This window comes from Girardinichthys multiradiatus, chromosome 5 (assembly GCF_021462225.1).
Source record: "Girardinichthys multiradiatus isolate DD_20200921_A chromosome 5, DD_fGirMul_XY1, whole genome shotgun sequence".
Lineage (NCBI taxonomy): Eukaryota > Metazoa > Chordata > Actinopteri > Cyprinodontiformes > Goodeidae > Girardinichthys > Girardinichthys multiradiatus.
This window is the reverse complement of record NC_061798.1, coordinates 9010136-9028427: the sequence shown is the minus strand read 5'-3', so window position 1 is coordinate 9028427 and position 18292 is coordinate 9010136. Positions and strand designations below refer to the sequence as shown.

General features: G+C 38.1%; 2 protein-coding genes across 3 annotated transcripts in view; one reads left to right on the top strand and one right to left on the bottom strand.

The window, feature by feature from the left end:
- The window catches only part of cfap52 (cilia and flagella associated protein 52), a 28121-nt gene extending 20761 nt beyond the window's left edge, over positions 1 to 7360 (bottom strand). Inside the window, exons 1-4 of the mRNA XM_047364659.1 lie at positions 7129 to 7360; positions 1134 to 1333; positions 924 to 1060; positions 688 to 816 (exon numbers count right to left, since the gene is read on the bottom strand). Coding sequence (XP_047220615.1) covers positions 688 to 816; positions 924 to 1060; positions 1134 to 1333; positions 7129 to 7189 — 527 coding nt within the window. The 5' untranslated portion in view covers positions 7190 to 7360. The remainder of the gene's footprint in view (positions 1 to 687; positions 817 to 923; positions 1061 to 1133; positions 1334 to 7128) is intronic.
- A 2262-nt stretch (positions 7361 to 9622) lies between these two features.
- On the top strand, positions 9623 to 18025 carry LOC124867691 (zinc finger protein 629-like). 2 transcript variants are annotated; one of them, XM_047364259.1, is made up of 4 exons: positions 9623 to 9789; positions 11585 to 11642; positions 15232 to 16156; positions 16232 to 18025. In XM_047364259.1, exons 2-4 carry the CDS (start codon positions 11594 to 11596, stop codon positions 16362 to 16364), a joined length of 1107 nt encoding a protein of 368 aa, XP_047220215.1. In that variant the 5' UTR covers positions 9623 to 9789; positions 11585 to 11593; the 3' UTR covers positions 16365 to 18025. The 2 variants fall into 2 exon arrangements, with proteins under 2 accessions (XP_047220215.1, XP_047220214.1); XM_047364258.1 differs by having other exon boundaries at positions 9624 to 9789; positions 15232 to 18025.
- The last annotated feature ends 267 nt before the right edge of the window (positions 18026 to 18292 follow it).

Here is an 18292-nt window from a genome sequence, read left to right as displayed (position 1 = left end):
ATGGACGGTGAATATAATTGTATTAGCTGTAATGTAATTGATGTTAATGAAACAGGTAAATGTACCAGTAGATGCTTATTTCGTTTTCCATTTACTTCTGAAGCTCAAACATGGACCTGGGAATGGCATAACCCAGATTGACCAGTGGGATTTCCTGATTGTTTTGTTGGTCGTCAGCCTAATAGCAAATCTACGTAATAGTGTGTTTTCTACATCTTGTATGTTCAAACACTAAAGCAACAGGTTAACTGAAAGAGGTTGTACAGTATAGTGTGTCTGACTCCATTAATGACATACAAATCAACAGGTTTCCAAGCAAGTTCTTCCTGTATGTGCAAGGCAGCCATGGTGAGAAACGTCTGACGTCTGACTCAGAATTCCAGCTTCCAGGGACTTAACTGGAAATTTTTTGTAAACTTTCAACTTGGAAATAGAAGTAAAATGGGGCAGATAATTAAACAGCATCCGTGCACCACTCATGCAGAACCAATAAGTAAGAAAGTTGTTTTTGTAATGACATAGTAAAACAAACTTAAAACTCCCAGTCTTGTTGTACTGGGTATTTACAGACATCCTACTTGCAATGACAAGCGTGAGAACCCTGAAACCATGATATTTTTATTCAGCAGACCATGCTTCAGTCTGTTCCAACACATCACAGAATGAGAGGAGACACCAACCACCTACTTGCCAGCCGAAGCGAAGATGTTGTCGTTGGTGTTGGAGTATTCAACGGTGAGGCAGTGACCGGCACCGTAAGCCGAAGCTGGGCTTCCACAGATGGCCTGTTTGGTTTCGACGTTCCATACAATGATGCTAAGAAACACACAGGAAACACCTTTCATATTTCCTGTTCATCAGATGTTCATCCTGCCGCTGTTCTTCCTGCATGGCGGTCAGATTTGACAGGCTTTGCTGTCTACCTGCCATCGTCTCTGCCCCCGAGAGACACCAGATACTTGTCACTGGGAGAGAAGGCGACTGCTTCGACCTTAGCCTTGTGGAGCAGCAGCTGGGTATGGATTGTTCTCTCTGCATAGTTCCAGATAATCACTGCTGCCTGGAGACAAATAAAACTGTAATTGGAGAGTATCACAAACTCCACAATGGAAAGGTCTTGGGAGTATGGCTACCTTAAAGCCCATAAAGTTGACCTGCCCGGAGGCGATGTAGGATCCACTTTTGGACACAGAAATGCAGGATACATTGTTTGAGTGTCCATGCAGGAACTCCTGCTTGCCATCCTCGATTCTCTTCAGGATAATTATGCTTCCCAGAGGATAGATCAGGTGTTTCCTGTTTGGATGGAGCCTCAGGCCAAAAGGCACGTGTCCTGATAATACATGACAGGACAAATACTGTAAAAGGTCGGCGTCAACAGACCTGAAAGCTGCAAATGTTTTTGAAATAGCATCAGAAATCCTAACCTACATACAATCAAGTAAATTCATAGTAATTGTGACAATCTAAAACATTTAATTATTGTAAGCAAACAATTAAAAAGGGACCTTAAAAATGTTTTGTGAAATAAATGCAACAAAAAAGGTGAAATGTCTTGTGAGACATTAATTAGGACACCCCAACATTTATTCCTATTGTAAATGACTAAAATTACACAGAGATGTGCCCCATCAGGCACACATGACTGAGCATCAGTATTTTAAATAAGGTTTGCCCTGTTTAAACCACAGATTTTTGGTTTGGTGCCACTGACTGTTAAAGTAAGAGAGGACAATATGGTAAGATCCAAAGAGCTGTTTGTAGCTCTCAGAAATAAGACTGTAGCAGCATGTGAGTCAGGTCAGGGAACTACAGAATCTGAAATTTCCTCCTACAAGAGGAGGACATTCAAAACAACCTCCAACCTTCCCAGGTCTGGCTGCGCCAACCAATTTACCTTAAAGGCAAACCACAAAATGCTGTATAACCATTAGATTAGAAGGTTTTCCCTGAGTTGGCAAGATGATAAACATTTTGAATTTTAAAATTTCCCAAGATTCCAGACACACTTATTATTATTGGCCATTTTTATCTGAAGGTAAAATACCAACCTTAAACTTGTAGTTGGATCTTGACTGTAGTTTCAACAGATCCTGAAGCAGCACAAGGTTGGAGCAGACTTTTCATAATAAGTTTGGTAATGCCACGTTGACCTTTTTGTTGCATCTAGGCTCACTTAATCAGCTCTAGTTGAAAATCTATACATTTTGGACGTTTCAAATAAAGATTGAAGTGTCCACCAATAAATGTAGATTCTTTAAACATAGTTTGTGAACTTTGTTACCTTTACTAGGTTTGTAAAAAGTGGGAGAAAGCAGTAGATTCTGCGCATCCTTTAGCATTTAAAGTTGTCTAAAGTCTACAAAAGTAGTGAAATTATGATGTTTTTAAGAGTATGAGTTCAGCCACTAGATTAAAATTCAAAATTCTGATGACCTGAAAGCTAAAATCAAGGTGTGAATGGAAATATAAAGCATGTTATTTAAATATGAACCACCACATTTATTGTGTGAATGCTGAAGGCATTCACACAATAAATGATCCTGTTTCTCTTTATTATTATGCATATCTAACACTTTTTTGGCACCTATCTCCTCCTTCATACATTGTGCTATTTCAGCCATTCAACTTTTAAAATGTTCAGCTCATTTAGGACATTACAGCTATGACTTTTGGTATTAATACTTTTTAAAATATTCAGCTTTTTGTGCCGATTTTTTGCCCCTTGAAATGAATGGAAAATGTTAAAAATTCTGCAAAATTCAACTAACACTTTGTGCTCTTTCACAGCTTACTACTTCTACATACTTACAGATAGAAACCCCATTCAACTTTTAAAATGTTCACAAGCCATTAAGCCATCTTCAATTAATTCAGCTTTTTCATATCTGTTGCGGTTCTTTTACAATCACGATTCAAATTTTCCGCAAAATCTTTGAAGTTTTCGATTTTATAATGTAATCCAGTGGCGAAATTCGTCAGTTGGTAGAGTGTACACTCTAGGTTTTTGAATAACCTGAGAAAGAACAAACAAACTCCTCACTCACTTAATTTTCACTCTACTGACACAACGTATGTATCAAAACGTAGGATTCTCTTTCACGATTCAGAAAATGTCACCCTCATTGATGTGGCACAAACAGATTTCCTGCAACATGCCCCGAAGCAACGCAAAGTCAACACACCATGAATGGGCCACCTATAGGAATTTGAGAAAAAATCAGAGCAGAATATCCTTAAAGTCACATGTTTTCGAATCGTCGCCTCTCCTAAACCGTTCGATGTACAGACATGAGCTTTGCACCAATAGCTGGCACTCACTGTGAAGGAATTATTTTGACATCTTTTACCGTTTTATCATAAAATAGGTTTGTTTCAAAGTACCAACTCTGCCCTTCCTAAGAAAGCTTAAAATTAAAAAATTTGTAAATCGACTTTATCACAGTCACATCTCCTACACGGATTTATGTAGACACATGAAAATCTCCAGGATTGTTCACCGATCCCTGCTGATACGTACGGTCCAAAAATGTTTTGGATACCTTTTATCGTTTTCTCAAGAAGTAGGTTTGTTTGAGAGTGAAAAATTCACCTTCACTCAGGTTACAAATTGTCATAATTATCCACTTTTTCACAGTCAAACCTCCCAAACAGATTTTAGTGGAAACTTGAGAAGCTCCATGATTGTTCAGCAAGGCCTGCTGATTCATACGGTGCATGAATCAAATCGATAGCCCTTATAGTTTCCGAGTTATTAGACGTTGTTTGAGAGCATGTTCAGGCATTTTTGTGTTTTTATCAATTTTCCCCTTTCTTTTCACCTAGTGTTGTGCCTTTATTATTATATTTTCAACAAAAAAGGATTGATATTGTCATTTCCCTGTCCGTTCTGATAAAAACGGTCGAAGAATGACGTTGATAGCCCTTATGGTTTCCAAGTTATGGGCAGTTTTTCGGGAGCATGTGCCACCATGTTATAAAGCCAGGCCATGATGAGACACAAAGTGTGGTGCTGCGTGAGTGAGAAACAGCAGCTGTTGGGCGCTCATTAATTACCATAGCAACAGAACACAGCTGCCAGTGAACTTAAGTAACCTCTGAAAGAGAGTGGCTCTGAGGCTGAGCTCAGGCCAGAAGCTTCCATGAGTGATCACAATAAGTCAGTCATAGCTGACAACCACACAAGACTTTCAAAATAAGACCTACACATACTCTACAAAATAAAAGCCTTTTTTTCACACTGAACATCAACCTTCCACATTTACAAATGATTTTTAAAGCTGATAATAGCATAGACAATGATTTCAGTTGAGCAAGCAGGTTCTATATGACCAATGGAAATAACCCAGACTTGAAAGGACAAACTTGCTAGATTTTCAAAATGAGACAAAACATGCTCAACAAAATAAAAGCTTTTACATTTTAAACTATAGAAAATTGCAGCACAGGGCTTCACACTAATGTTGGAGATCATCCAGTGTTTGAAATAGGACCAGATCAGCCCTTTAAAATAAGGCTTACTTAAACTTTCAAAATAAAAGACTCAGCGTTCCACAGTTTGTATTGATTTTTTAAACTGATAATAGCATACACAATGATTTTAGAATAGCAAGCAGGTTCTATATAGCTAATGGAACCATGCTGGATTTTCAAAATAAGACAAATCATGTTCTACAAAATAAAAGCCTTTACATATTAAACTATAGATAATTGGAGGACTGGGCTTCACACTACTTTTGGCACACACCCAGTGTTGGAAATAGGACCATGTTGACCTTTTAAAATAAAGCTTACTTCAGCGTATTTGTTGTTAGTTCATTCTTTTTCAGAATTTTCTGCTATTTTTTATGTATTTTAGCACTGACTTCAACTTCTTGGGCTATATTTTTGCTTCAATCTATGCTTTTTCAGCTCATCTATGGGCATCTCTTTCCTGCTTTTTTAAGGTTTTTGTCAGTTCTTGCATTTCAACTTTACATTGTTAAGCTGTTTTATAGCTAATAGTCTTCCTGCTTAAACAGATCAGATGACAGTTTTTCTTTGCTAATGTTTCTGCTATTTCTACTAATTTATCAGATTTCAGCAGATTTTCTGCAGTCAATTTCAGCTTGTTTCTGCCAGCTTTCAGCTAAAAAATTCAGCAAACAGCATTCACACTGCATGTTCGCAGGAAATGCAAATTTTTCTAGTTAAACATTGTTTTATTTCTGTCTTTTAGAAAATGGAAGAAGGAAACAAAGTCAAAAAAGAAAACTTTTTTACATAATCAATTTTCTATTTTCCATAAATATCCAGACCTGGAAAGTTATAAGAGCAAATTCCGGGCTTTTTCAGACCTTTCAAGACTGCTTAGGAACCAAGAAACAAAACAAAGTTCCATGCTTTAAAAGTTTACAATTAAGCCTGACTCATTGAAAAAAATCATCTATAGCAGCAATAGGTGTTGTTTAAAAGATGTAGCAGCAGAAGCTGAGCTGATGGGGCAGGATCATCACTTGTTTGCTTATTTAGCGGATCATTGATGTTCAGATCTTTATGAAGTATCATCATAAATAAAATTAATAAATAATTGGGTTCTAGCATCTGATTCTTCAATCAGTAGCCATCAAGAGCATGAAAAGTCAAAGTAAAATTTGATTATCGATGCCTAAAGCATAATGCCAGACATATCATCTTTGATTTACATCGTTCTAAAACAATTTTTCTCTTTCCTTAAAAACCTGCTGCGTCGTGTCTTACAGTTATTCCCTCTGGTGGAAGATCTAGGTACTAAACGTGGCAAAAGCCAGTCCAAGATGGCTGCACTCATCTTAAGAGCAGATTGTTCATGGAGAACAAAGTCCTTTTTGTTGAATGGTTACAGGAAGTAAAACATAAAAAAATGTATATAAACTGAATCTTTAACGGAGCCATACAGCTTGTAAAAATTCAAATATCAAATGTTTTATAGTAAAGTAAAGTATTTTAGGTAATATATTGATATATTTTATGGGTCAGTTCATAAGTTGTTTGTTACACTGGAGGAAACATTTGTTGACAAGAATTTGGCATTTATACATTTAACCCCCAAAATTAACTGTACCTCAGGCAGATTCGGCTTAAAAAGTAATATTCAGATTTTATCAACAAGTTTCTTCTTTCTGGATATACTCTTATCATTTTAGAGGCACCCTAATCTGATAGAAAACCTGTGAAGGGAGTTTAAGATTAGGTGGATGGCAAGGAGGCCTTCCAATCTCAGAGACTGGGAACTCAACACCATAAAATAAATAATTAAAATCCCAGTGGAAACAGGCAAAAAGCTGGACAGCAGTTATAAAAAGGATAATAATAATTAATAAGGATTTTTTCCCCCACTGATTAAGAGCAAAAGGTATAATTAATTGTTGACATCTTATTTGTCAGTCAAAATGTAAATAAAAACATACAAATATATATATTTTTCCAAACTGATTCTATATCAAACAAACATTACTGATATTTAATATGTAAGAAGCTTTTGATTTTCATCTATATAATCCTTTGACTATTATTTTTGTGTAACGCTTTAAATGGTTAAAAATGAATCCTAACATAGTGGCAGAGGAGTGTAACACTTAGATGAGACCATAAAAAAGTAGTTAACTTCTGTCCATGAAGAAGAGAACATTCAGAAAACAAAGGGTGCACATAGTTTCACTGAATTCAGGAGCAACCCCAAGATTAGTCAGACCCTCAGATTCAGTATTGTAATGATTTCTGTATAAATTATTATTTTATTTTGTTTCTCTTAGTCCTTCAGTGACAAAAAAGCAACCAAGTAGAAGGATTGTAGACTGTTTTTAGCTGATTTCCCATTTAATCAACATTTCAATCTAGACCTGTACAACATATTTCAACTTCTTGTTAAATTACTTGTTTTAAAATGATGCCTCTGTAATCAAACTAAGCTGGGCTAAGCCCCCAGTGTTTCAGGATCATAACAGCGCCTCTGCTGTGAGACTCTGAAGGTGCCAATAAGGAGGCAGCATCAGCTGGTAGAAGGTCTAGCATCAAAAATCTAACAACAGAACACACAGCAGAACTGACTGCGAAAATAAAAAGCGCGAACAGGTCGCAAATGCATCGCTGGTTGGTAGGAAAACTTACCGTTGAAACCGATAACAGCCTCCAGCTGCAGCTCAGGAATGTTTTGGGTTTCATCACCCATGGCTGAAAAACTAAATCAATTAACTACGTCACCCAGCAGGTGTTTAAACAAAGTTCCTCGCTAATTAGTAACTTCAAAGTTTGCGCCAGAGGATAACGCCGCCGTTTTATTGTGGACCTTTCGCATCAACAGTACTCGAACTGGCATCCGGAAGTAGCCAAACAAACGGTCACCTAGCAACAAGAAACGGCCGCAATGGCGGTGTGCTGCTTTCATGCGCTTTCGGAAATGTCGACACTCTCGTAGTCGCTGGCCAAAGTGTAAAACTATGGAAGTCCAAAAAAGTTGTATCTCATAATTATGACTAGGAATAACAGTAAAGGTAGTAGCAGGTGTAACAGGTTCAGAAGGGAAACCCAGCACCACTCTCCAGCTCATTCAGGGAGGGCCCCCAGGTGTTCCTAGGCCAGGTGTCATAAATCGTCCCTCCAGAGTTATCTGGTTCTGCCAACAGGACTCTTAACAGTACAATGTACCCAAAAACCTCCAAATGGAGGTGCCTTTGTGGTCCTAATCAGATTGCCGAACTACCTCAACTGACTCCTTTCTATGTGAAGGAGCGATAGCTCTAGTTCAAGCTCCCACTGGATGGAAAACTTCCTCATCCTATTGAGGGCTGAGTCTGGCCACCCTATAGAGGAATATGTTCTGGATCTACTTCTTCTGATCATGATCCATCTCATGACCAATGGTAAGTGTTAGAACTTAGCCCTGACGAGAGTTTTACTTCTGGGCTGAGCTCTTTCTTCACCTCAATACACTGGAGCAGCATCTTTTCCTGCAGACAATCCACTAATCAGTCTATCCACACGGGGGAGATTCCCCTTCTGCTCTCGCACCAAGAATGCCCGGTATGAGTAAATGCTGCAAGGTCAGTGACACAATGCAATCTACTGTCCACTGTAACTACATGCTCTTCCAAGCGTGAAAGTTGCAAGTCACTGACTCAATGCCATCAGCTGGGTTTCCATAGACTTTTTATAACCAGTTTGAAGAATAAACTGGACTTAACTGCATTGTTCAATAGCTAGGATCTAATTATAATTTTTGTACTTGACTTGGAATCTGTCTGCATGATTGGACTGAATTGCCTTTTTGTTTAAAGTGCCTTGAGACAACATGTTTTGTGAAATAGTGCTATATATAAAGCTTGATCTCAGAGGCTCTGGGTGGGGTTGATAAACCTTACCTCAACTAGACATTTCAAAACAGAATTCTTTTGACCATCTTGTATGCTTCTTTGAAAGCGCCTTAACTTCAATTAGACTTACATTTTTTTAAATAAATTGTATGTGTAAATTTGATAAAATTTCACTCGAAGATTTCTCTAAAATAATTACATCTATGGGTACCCAAAATGTTTGACCCAAGTCATATAGTTTAACATGCAGTCCTATCAAATATTGAGGAAATGTTTGTAAACTTATCAATTTGAAGGAAATTGTAATAAAAATATACAATTCTCATTATTTTGTCATTTAGTAAAAGCCAATAATATTGATAATCCTGACTGACCTAATACGTGTCCAACAGAAGATCAGACCATGAGAAAAAAATGGTTACGTGTCATTTTATACAGTTATATAAATATCTGTTTCAACTGAATGTTAAGAGCATATAGAATTAAGAATTGATGTTTTTTAGTTGCTGTATTTTATTAATTTATTTTATCTGAAAACAAACAGGACTGACTTTGCTATAGACAAGATGATTGGTCTGCAATAACTGATTAATTAGCTAGATGCAACGGTTTAAGTGACACCGATAGTTACAGTTTAAAATATTTTCATGATGGACTATGGCACATGACATACGAAAAACTTACATTTTCAACACATTTTTTTTTTTTTACTGAATTAGTTATATATGATTTAACACATAATGAATTCATATTTTAATGAATATATATATTTTAAATTACTTTATTCTGTATCTATTTACTCACACGTTTAAATACTCCTTTTATTTATTAATTTTATAATTTATTAGCACTTTTTTTTATTAAATTATCACATGTATAAAAATACATTTTACAAATTATTCATTTATAGATTTGTCACATTTGGCATGTGAATGTAGTTGCCTTTTTTTTTTTTTATAAAAAATGTAACAATTGTTTGGTTTGATTTTTAAATCATCTAAGTTTAATCTAGTTTAATACAGTTACACTGGTCTAAGACTGCTTTTTGTTGTAGAACCCGTTTTGTTTGGCTGTTGCTAATAGCTCATGCTGCATTCTAGGACAGTTGGAGCTTAAATATATAAGTGTCTAAAGTGTTGAGAACAACACAAAAATAGTGGGAATTTCCTCGGTAATCACCGTAGGAAATGTAAATGTATATTCTGATACAATATGTTTAACTGTCGACACATTTTCAAACTGGGGGGCGGTAAATGTAGCACTTCTTAGACGTGTGATTCTTGAATTTACGTAGAGAAGCAAATGCCACACGTGGAGTAACGAGCATCTTAGAGAGCCGCTGTGGTTTATCTTCTGAGAACTGCTGCGTTTTTTCAACCCTTCCTCCCCTTGGGAAGGTTAGATTTAAATCGCAGGCGAAAGGAAATGTAACGGGTCCTTCTTTAGGATTATCCGAAAGGTGGGATTCGGCTTTCTGTCCTCCTCGCAGTGTCTTCTTTAAGCTAACACGTCGCCGTTAGCTTTAGCCGATAGAGCTTGGCTCTAGCTTTGTCTGCGAACTACAACTGTCACCCTGAGTGGCGTAAGGCTTCCGTAGGACAACCTACCTGTTACCGAGTTTATATTAAAACAACAAATGACCTCTCTGTGTTTGTGAGCGAGCTCAGATGCTAACTTAGAGATATTAGTTCACAACTTCAATGTAGCTCCGCATGCAGCTTGTACTGCAGAAGCACGGCTGCTGCTAACAGTTTATATTTACAGTTAGCAGCGTAAAATATAATAACAATACAACTTTAACTGGAAAAAATGTTCTCAGATTTTCTGAGTTACTGACAAATGATAACAAGTAACTAACATTATAGCAGTTTCTTTCGTCCCTTAGTTTGTTGATCTACATTTCTAGAGCCTCAGAAATGTTATTCCAACCAGGATAAACAACAGCACCAGCCAGAGATGGGTTTTGTTTGTTTCTCTCGTCATGGTAACGTTTAATCTTAAGTGAAAGCAGAAAGGTTTCCTGGTATTGTAATATTCACCATAACATTTTAGAACTAAAGATCTACCATAAGCTCACTCCTTTACAATGATTCTTAGTGCTGCTAAAATGTAACATATTTATTAGTACAGTTTTACTAATGTTATCTCCAACACCTGTTTATTGCTATTTTTATTTTGATCCATAGACATTAGCAAAACTATACAATATACACCGGCCGCATTCAGCTGTAGTCTTAATGTTGCATCCATATTGAGCCAATTCACGTTTTTACCTTTTTGTCGTTCTAGTAGGCATTAGAAGGTTAACCAAGGCAGCCAGCCTGTATCTGATTGTTGAACAGACATATTCATAGCTTGCCACTTGAGGTTTCAGAACCATATTATCTCAAAAACAGTAATGGGTGGTGCTTCTTTATTTTTACACCGTGATTATCTATGGTTTTTGCAACTGGAACATTTTTTTGCCTCAAAGCAGTGTAGTTTGTTTTTTCTCATTTGCAGGGTAAAGTTGTAGAAGCTTTTTTTCAGCCAGCTGACTGTCAGTGCACAAGTAGAGGAGAGGCTGCATTGCTGTATTCTTCAAATAGTCAGAGATAATTCTGGTCACTCTGGCATCTTATTGAAAGGTCATGATGTGACCTTTTATTACTAAATATATATATATATATATATATATATATATGTCGCATGTTTGACAGGTCAACACGTAAGCACAGAAATTCAAACCGAGATCCATAATAAGTTTTTGGGAATTGCAGTTGCATAGATTGTCCACCAGAGAGAGCTGTCAAGCTGAAAAGTCTTTTGCAAAACATGTTAACTTGTTTTCTTGTTGCCTCAAAAGTTAAAACTGATGTTCTAATGTCAGCAATATAAAGAAGCATTAGGCACTTACTGGTTAAATCAATGAGATGTGGAGATTCTCCCATGTTTTGAATTACTGATAATCTTCTAAAACAGAAAGGTTCATAATTGATTTAATGAAATACTGAAATACCTTCAATTTGACCAAAACAAATTGGGTCTCTCTAAATTTCCTGTACGTGTCAGTATGTATGTACAGGGCTGTTTGCCTTACATGTCTCTGTTGCGCTGTGATAGTCTGACCTCCGAACCTGGGTGTACCTTGCTCCCTGCCCAATGACTCCTGGGATAGACCCTAACTCCTGTGGCTCTGAGGACGATTATCATGGTGATGACTGAGGGTTAAAGATGGCAGTTCCCTTATGTGTTTCTGTGTTATATATCAACAGGCTGCAGCCATGGGCCCAGACACTGCATCTGATCCAAAATCCGAATCTTCAGAGGAATGTACGTAAAGGATGATTGTTTATGTTTTTTTTTTCCTGTTTACACAGTGCGCCAAATAATAATAACCCCCAAATTAGGCCTTATAGCTTTGGTTAAATTTAGATAACTTATGTTTTTAGAATAATAACATATCATTTAGTGTGAAGTCCCATCAAAACACAGAAAATGGCCTTTTCCACCAAACCGGTTCCAGTCCTTTGTGTTTCCACCGACACAAACTCTGTCCCTAGCCCTGAAAAAACAGTGCTAACCCGGCACCACTTTGCTGCTCTACCAAAGGGAAGAACTGCTTTTGTTAGGAGCTAGGGGCGGGCTAATGGGCAGCCGCAGCCAATCAAAAAGTTGTGAGCGCTATATTCAAAACTCAGGAGTTTGGTTTAATTTCTCATCGGTCAAATTTGAAACACAAAACAGTTAAAACACCACGTTTCAATCAGAATAAAATCAGCGTCAGAATAACACAAGCGGGCTGTCTCAGATCTTCTTGCAGTTTATTTTCAAATCACCAGTGTGACCTACATCTGTGCATACATCTAATTATTTCCCCATGAATCCATAAAAACCATTTCTGACTCAGTTCTTTTAATTTCTCCGGGTGGTAATAATATATCCTTTTATATCAAAAAGTTGTGTTGTCTTGTTCTCCAGGACTGTGGGCGTGGAACGAGAGATCAGCTGATTAGGATTGTGAAGCATTCATAAGCACCATTTGTTGTTGAAAAGGGTTAATAAGCTAAGGTGGTGTTATTATGGAATCTGTATGCAGGGATACTAGGATAAATAATATGTGTGATTATATTGGCTTAATTTTGTGATCCTTCACAATAATAGAATACAACAGGGGCAGGTTCAAATAATAAATGAATGAACTTTTTGATATACTTGCTAGCATCTAGCACTCCTGGGATACCATCCTCACAGTAAGGGTTGTACGTTAACTATTTAGTTCATAGCCCTGGCACTCCAACTGTTGCTAGTTTTGTAGCACAGGCCAAAATGTAAAAGTGCAAGCATAAATGATCCGTTATAGTCCCCTAAAACCAAACTTTTTGTCACATCAAAAATCATAGGAAGTAGGAGGTACTCCTGGGCCAAAAAATGTAATAATATAAAAACTAAGATAACTAACTAAGATAACTTTTCACTGCTCAACAATAAACTCAGCATGCAATACTTTAATTAAACAAATAAAGTAGTCAGAAATTTGGAGTACAGGAGTGTGTAAGTGTGTGGAGCCAAAACGTCAAAAGGATTTTTCTTTATTAAAAGAAAGGCATCCAGTTTGCGTCATTGTCTACTCTCAACAAAAAGAACAGGAATTGTGTCACTCTTTCTTTAAAAACTCTTACTTTATTAATAAATTATTTAAAAGAAGATTTTGGTGCACCAAAGCCTGCTTTTGAGTAGACGTTGTTGCATAAATGTGGTCCTATTTGAAATAAATAAAAAGTGTGGTAATTAAATACGAATACTTTGTGTTGTACCCAACATTTTTCATTATATGAGGATTTTAATTTATCAGGAATAATTTTGTCCTCATTAAAAATAAAAATTCTCCATCTCCATCAACTGCCGGTGCTGGCGGACCAGATCTCTGTCATTCTTAAATTGCTGTTGGGGGTCGCAAAAAATGTGTCCAGGAATACAGTATTCAAAAAAAAAAAAGTTAGGGATATTTGGCTTTCGGGTGAAACGTGTGGAAAACTTCAAAAGTTCACACTACAGTGATATTATATCATGAAAGCAGTGCATTTAAGTAGAAGCATGCAATAGTGATGTCCTCATCTCAAACAATCTATTCAAACAAAGCCAACAACAGTGGTGGGTATACCACAACAAATGCCTCTTTTCCACTGGCTCGATTTAGCCCAGCTCCACTCGGCCTTTCCAAGCATTTCCGAACTAATACCTACTTTTTCTGCAAATTAATTACTTAAAGATCACTCAATGTGATTTTTTGGATTTTTGTTTTAGATTCTGTCACTCACAGTTGAAGACTGCCTTCGATAAAAATTAAAGACTTCTACATGCTTTGCATGTGGAAAACCTGCAAAATGGGCAGTGTATCAAATACTTGTCCTCCCCACCGAATAAGCAGTAAATTCCTCATTAGTGAGTGTTGATGCGATTTTGTAAATACTGCAGAATATTATATGTTAGAATATTATATGTTATGGCTGTTATGGCTCTCTGGTGAGGTGTCTGGCACAGCTCTAGGTAGGACTGAGGTCCTGATCAGGGTCTTCAGCAGTTGTCATTCCTGAGGGCACTGCTCTAGCTGATATTCACCAGCTTGTCAGTAGAGTTACAGGGAGCGAAATAAGAGGGAATACTGTTTGTAGTAGTATTAAGATGTACCTGTGAGTCAAGCAGTGGAAGGAAATGATATGCTGTCCAATCTTTTCTTTGAGCAGAGCAAAGACAGCTCAACAAGCCCCCTTTTTACTGCAGGTCCAACCTCTTTATAGCCAACCTGCCAACTTGTAGTACTCCTTGAATTAGAATAGTATAGAAGTAGAAATATCCGTTATGGTCCACAGTGGGGAAACACAGGTGGAAGGCAAATGGAAACATGCAGATACATACAAAGGTAAAACAAATATTAAAAAATAGGAATAAGAGACAGTACAGTAGTAATTACAACATAGGAAAAAGGTTCTGGTACAGTTAAAAAATCATAAAAATGTACAAAATGACAGACCTATTACAAGAAATGGAAAAACTGCAAGTAACAGGATGGATGTTAACGGTTTTTGAGTTTGCTAGTAGCAGTGATAGTTATAAAGTGTAACAGCTGCTGGGAGGAAGGATCTGTGATAAAGCTCCTTTTAACACCTTTGGATGCTTCAGTCCTTCAATTAAGGAGCTCTTCAGTTCTGCAACAGCTACATGCATGTGGTGGAGGACATTGTCCAACAGTGATGTTATTTTCACTACAGTCTTACTGTCTCCCACCACCTGGACTGGGTCGAGGGGGCATCATGGGACAAAGCTGGTCTTCCTGGTGAACTTATCTAACTGCTTACTCTCAGCTGTAGATAAGCTGCTGTTCCAACATACTACACCATAGAAGATGGCTGATGCCACCTCAGGGGAGTATTGGGAGTAGAAGCAGCAAATCTGGGATTGCGCATCAGCTTTTTATAATTCCCAAATTCTCCTTTGGATTTTATTTCGTTTTAAATGATCATTTGGCTTGAGCTACTGTTGGTCACTCATGGCCTGCTTCACTCAACAGTTTAGTAGCGTTAGTTTTCCTCACCAGCTGAATGTTCTTCAGGTCCTACGGCCTCTGTGTCCTCATCAGTCATGAGCGAAGCATAGCAGGCTCGTATTTCTCCAGCTTTCACTTTGATTTTACGCAGTTTGGGCGTCTGTTTCTTTCCTGTGAGCTCATTTGGTGTCAATTCTTAATAGCACCAAATTTTGCTCAGTGTTTCCAGAGCGAAATCCAATACCATCCGTTGTATTCTCTGAGGTGTATGAGCTTACCGTCCATTAGTTGGACTTGCTGCAAACAGACAGGAATTGTGTGAGTTGGTGTTGTTCAAACGTTTAAAAGATTAATTTTGCTCTGAATGATCAACAGGTTTTGGATTTGTGGAGGTGAACGTAGACCTGGGGTCGGATTCCAGCGACGGTTCGACCGCCTCTGACCCAGAGAACTCCAAACAACCAAAAACAAACAAATCTGACAAGTGTTTCCCTTGCCCCACCTGTGGAAAGGTGTTCGACCGGCCATCGAGGGTGGAGAGGCATAAACCTGTCCACGAGAGGAAGCCAAAGACAGTTTATCAGTGTCAACATTGTGAGAAAAGCTTCACTCAGGAGGAGAGGATGATTCGACACCAGAACACCCACAACAGGACCAACAAGCATCCCTGTCCTGATTGCGGGAAAGTGTTCAATAGGCCTTCAAGGTTAGTGAGGCATAAACGCACACACTCAAGGAAGCCAAAGGTGCCTCATCAGTGTTCGATCTGCATGAAGACATTCAATAAACTTCACAAACTTCTTCGCCACATGCGAGTTCACACAGGGGAGAGGCCTTATACCTGCCCTGTCTGTGGAAAGGGATTCTCCGAGGCAGGTCACTGCAAAGCACATGAGAAGACACATGAGGAGGAGCCCGAGAAGCCTCACCGCTGTGCTGACTGCGGGATGAGTTTCTTCAAGGCCTCCTCGCTGCGACGACACTCCCGTTCCCACACGGGGGAGAAACCTTTTAAATGCTCCCTGTGCGAGAGCAGCTACTCCCGCTCGGAGGGACTTAAAAGACACATGAGGAAGCACACGGGAGAAAGGCCATACAAGTGTATCGTCTGCAGCAAAGGATTTTATTCCCGTCAGGATCTGAGCCTCCATGGACTGACTCACTCGGGAGAGAAGCCCTATCTGTGCCCAATGTGCGGCAAATGCTTCTCGCAGCTGGGCAACATGAAGGAGCACGAGCAGAATGTCCATATTAAATCGGAGAAATATATTTGCAATGAATGTGGGGTGACGTTCAACAGGTACAATTCACTGACGAAGCATCAGCGCGTTCACACCGGAGAAAAACCTTATGTGTGCCTCACATGTGGTCGCAGGTTCTCCTGGAGCCATTCCCTCAGCAGGCACAGAAGGACTCACGCTCACCGTCAGGTGGCTTCAGAAACCTCAGAGGATTTGGAAAGCCTTGCTGGACCATCTGGAAATCCAAAAAGTTGTAAACTTAATTAGATTCCTGTAGAGACAACCAGGCAGCTCTGTAGTTTGATAGTTTACTCGCTTATTTGGACCATTTGTGGTGATTCACTTTGATGTCCACATGTACTATTTGGATATATAATGAAGAGCGAACCATCTTATCCTACTTTGTTCCAGGAATTGAAATTTCAAGAGTACCTCAGTGTATTTACAGTGGGGAGAAAGGTATTTGATACACTGCTTATTTTGCAGCTTTTCCCACTTGCAAAGAATGTCTTTAATTTTTATCATAGGTCTTCAACTGTGAGTGACTGAATTTAAAACACAAATCCAGTTGAAAAGTACCTATGATAAAAATTAAGGACTTCTACGTGCTTTGCAAGAGGTAAAACCTGCAAAATCGGCAGTGTATCAAATACTTGGTCTCCCCACTGTATGTGAGTCCAAATAAGACTAAGTGTTGTGTTTGTTGCAACAAGAATAATGCAGTTTTATGCATTAGTCCATACTAGAGGGAGCTCAATGATACGGTTTTTATTTCTGCAGGTAAATACATTGTAGGACTGTAGTGAAGGGCTCCTATACAGCATTCTGTACAGCACTGTTGATTTCAGTAACATGGTGGCGAGGTGTGAATAGCAGTTTTAGTTGTTCTAAAAATAATACATTTAAATATTTACAGTTTAGGTTCTGCTTTTTTTATACTTAGAAATATATTGTACTGGCCTTACATTGCATTTTGTCTCATTACAACCACACACTTCACGACATTTTATTGTAATGTTACGTGATAATTATAACACAATGTAGCACATTATTGTGAAGTGGATGGAAATTGTTTTTGTTTTGTTTTTTCTAAAAAAAAATTTTTCAAAAACATGTGCAAGGTTTCTACTGAGCCTGGAAAAATATTCATGATTATTCATGATATCCAGATTTCTGTATGGAAAAAATGTATTTCTGGACTGAATTTATCTCATTGTCTAAACGTTGTCTTTCCTTCCTTGTGTCCTTCTATGCTTCCTCCAGCTTTCTTACTTTATGTTCGTGTGTTTCCTTCTTTCTGTCTTTTTTGACTGAAAAGGTGACCCTCCAACCCAGTGTCAGGTGTTTTGCAGCCAAAAAGCTTTATTTTGGTCTCATCAGTCTAGAACCCCTTGTGCCATTTTCTCCATGTCTTCAACTGGACATATAGCAAACCTTATCTCGGAGTTCCTATGGCCTTCTGTCTCATAATGTTGCAGTAAAACACAATAAAGGATCGGGTTGTAACGTGAGAAAAATTATTTGTTTAAAATGTAAACAGAACAATTTTTTCTTGTCGGAGCTCCCTGTAATAATATCCCATTAGAAAAAGTAAAAGTATGTTAAAACATTGAAATAAGGGAAACGAAATTTAGATGTATTAATAAATAAAATTAGATTCTCCCATTTAATCAATCCATTGCAGACTTGGTAGGAGGTAGGTCTGAGCAAGTTTGAGTCAGGCTATAATCACTGCCTATAGAGTTCCTGTGCCTGCTTATGCCTTGAGTTGCTGTCATGTGATTGGCTGATTTGCCAACCACATTAGTGTTAACAGACAATTGATCTGGTGTGTGTGACAAAATGGCCGATGAGGAACGTCAAATTGACAGGGTCCTTTAGGCCCTCTCTTAGGGCCTAGTAAATAAATAAAAGGATATTTTAACTGACTAGCTTCCTGTGCCATTCTTTTTTTTTATTTTGTGCCACTAGTGGTTTTTATTTTTTAAGTTGACCAACAGGATATGTGGTGGAGAGAAAGAGAAAGACATGAAGCAAAGGTCAACAGACCAGGACTCGAACCTTACATGTCTCGCGTGTTTTACCCCTGCCTACTGTCCCGCCTTCCTGTGCCATTCTTACTGCTAACTTTTAACTTTGGTTATGTGGCTAAGAAAAGATCTAGTCAAAAACTGAACTTAGAGCAGAAACAAAGG

Excerpts from the sequence above, each read along its gene's own strand:
- LOC124867691 (XM_047364258.1), top strand. The coding sequence starts at position 11,594 with ATGGGCCCAGACACTGCATCTGATCCAAAATCCGAATCTTCAGAGGAA. Across the intron at positions 11,643-15,231 it reads ATCCGAATCTTCAGAGGAAT|GTTTTGGATTTGTGGAGGTG; the intron begins GTACGTAAAGGA and ends AATGATCAACAG.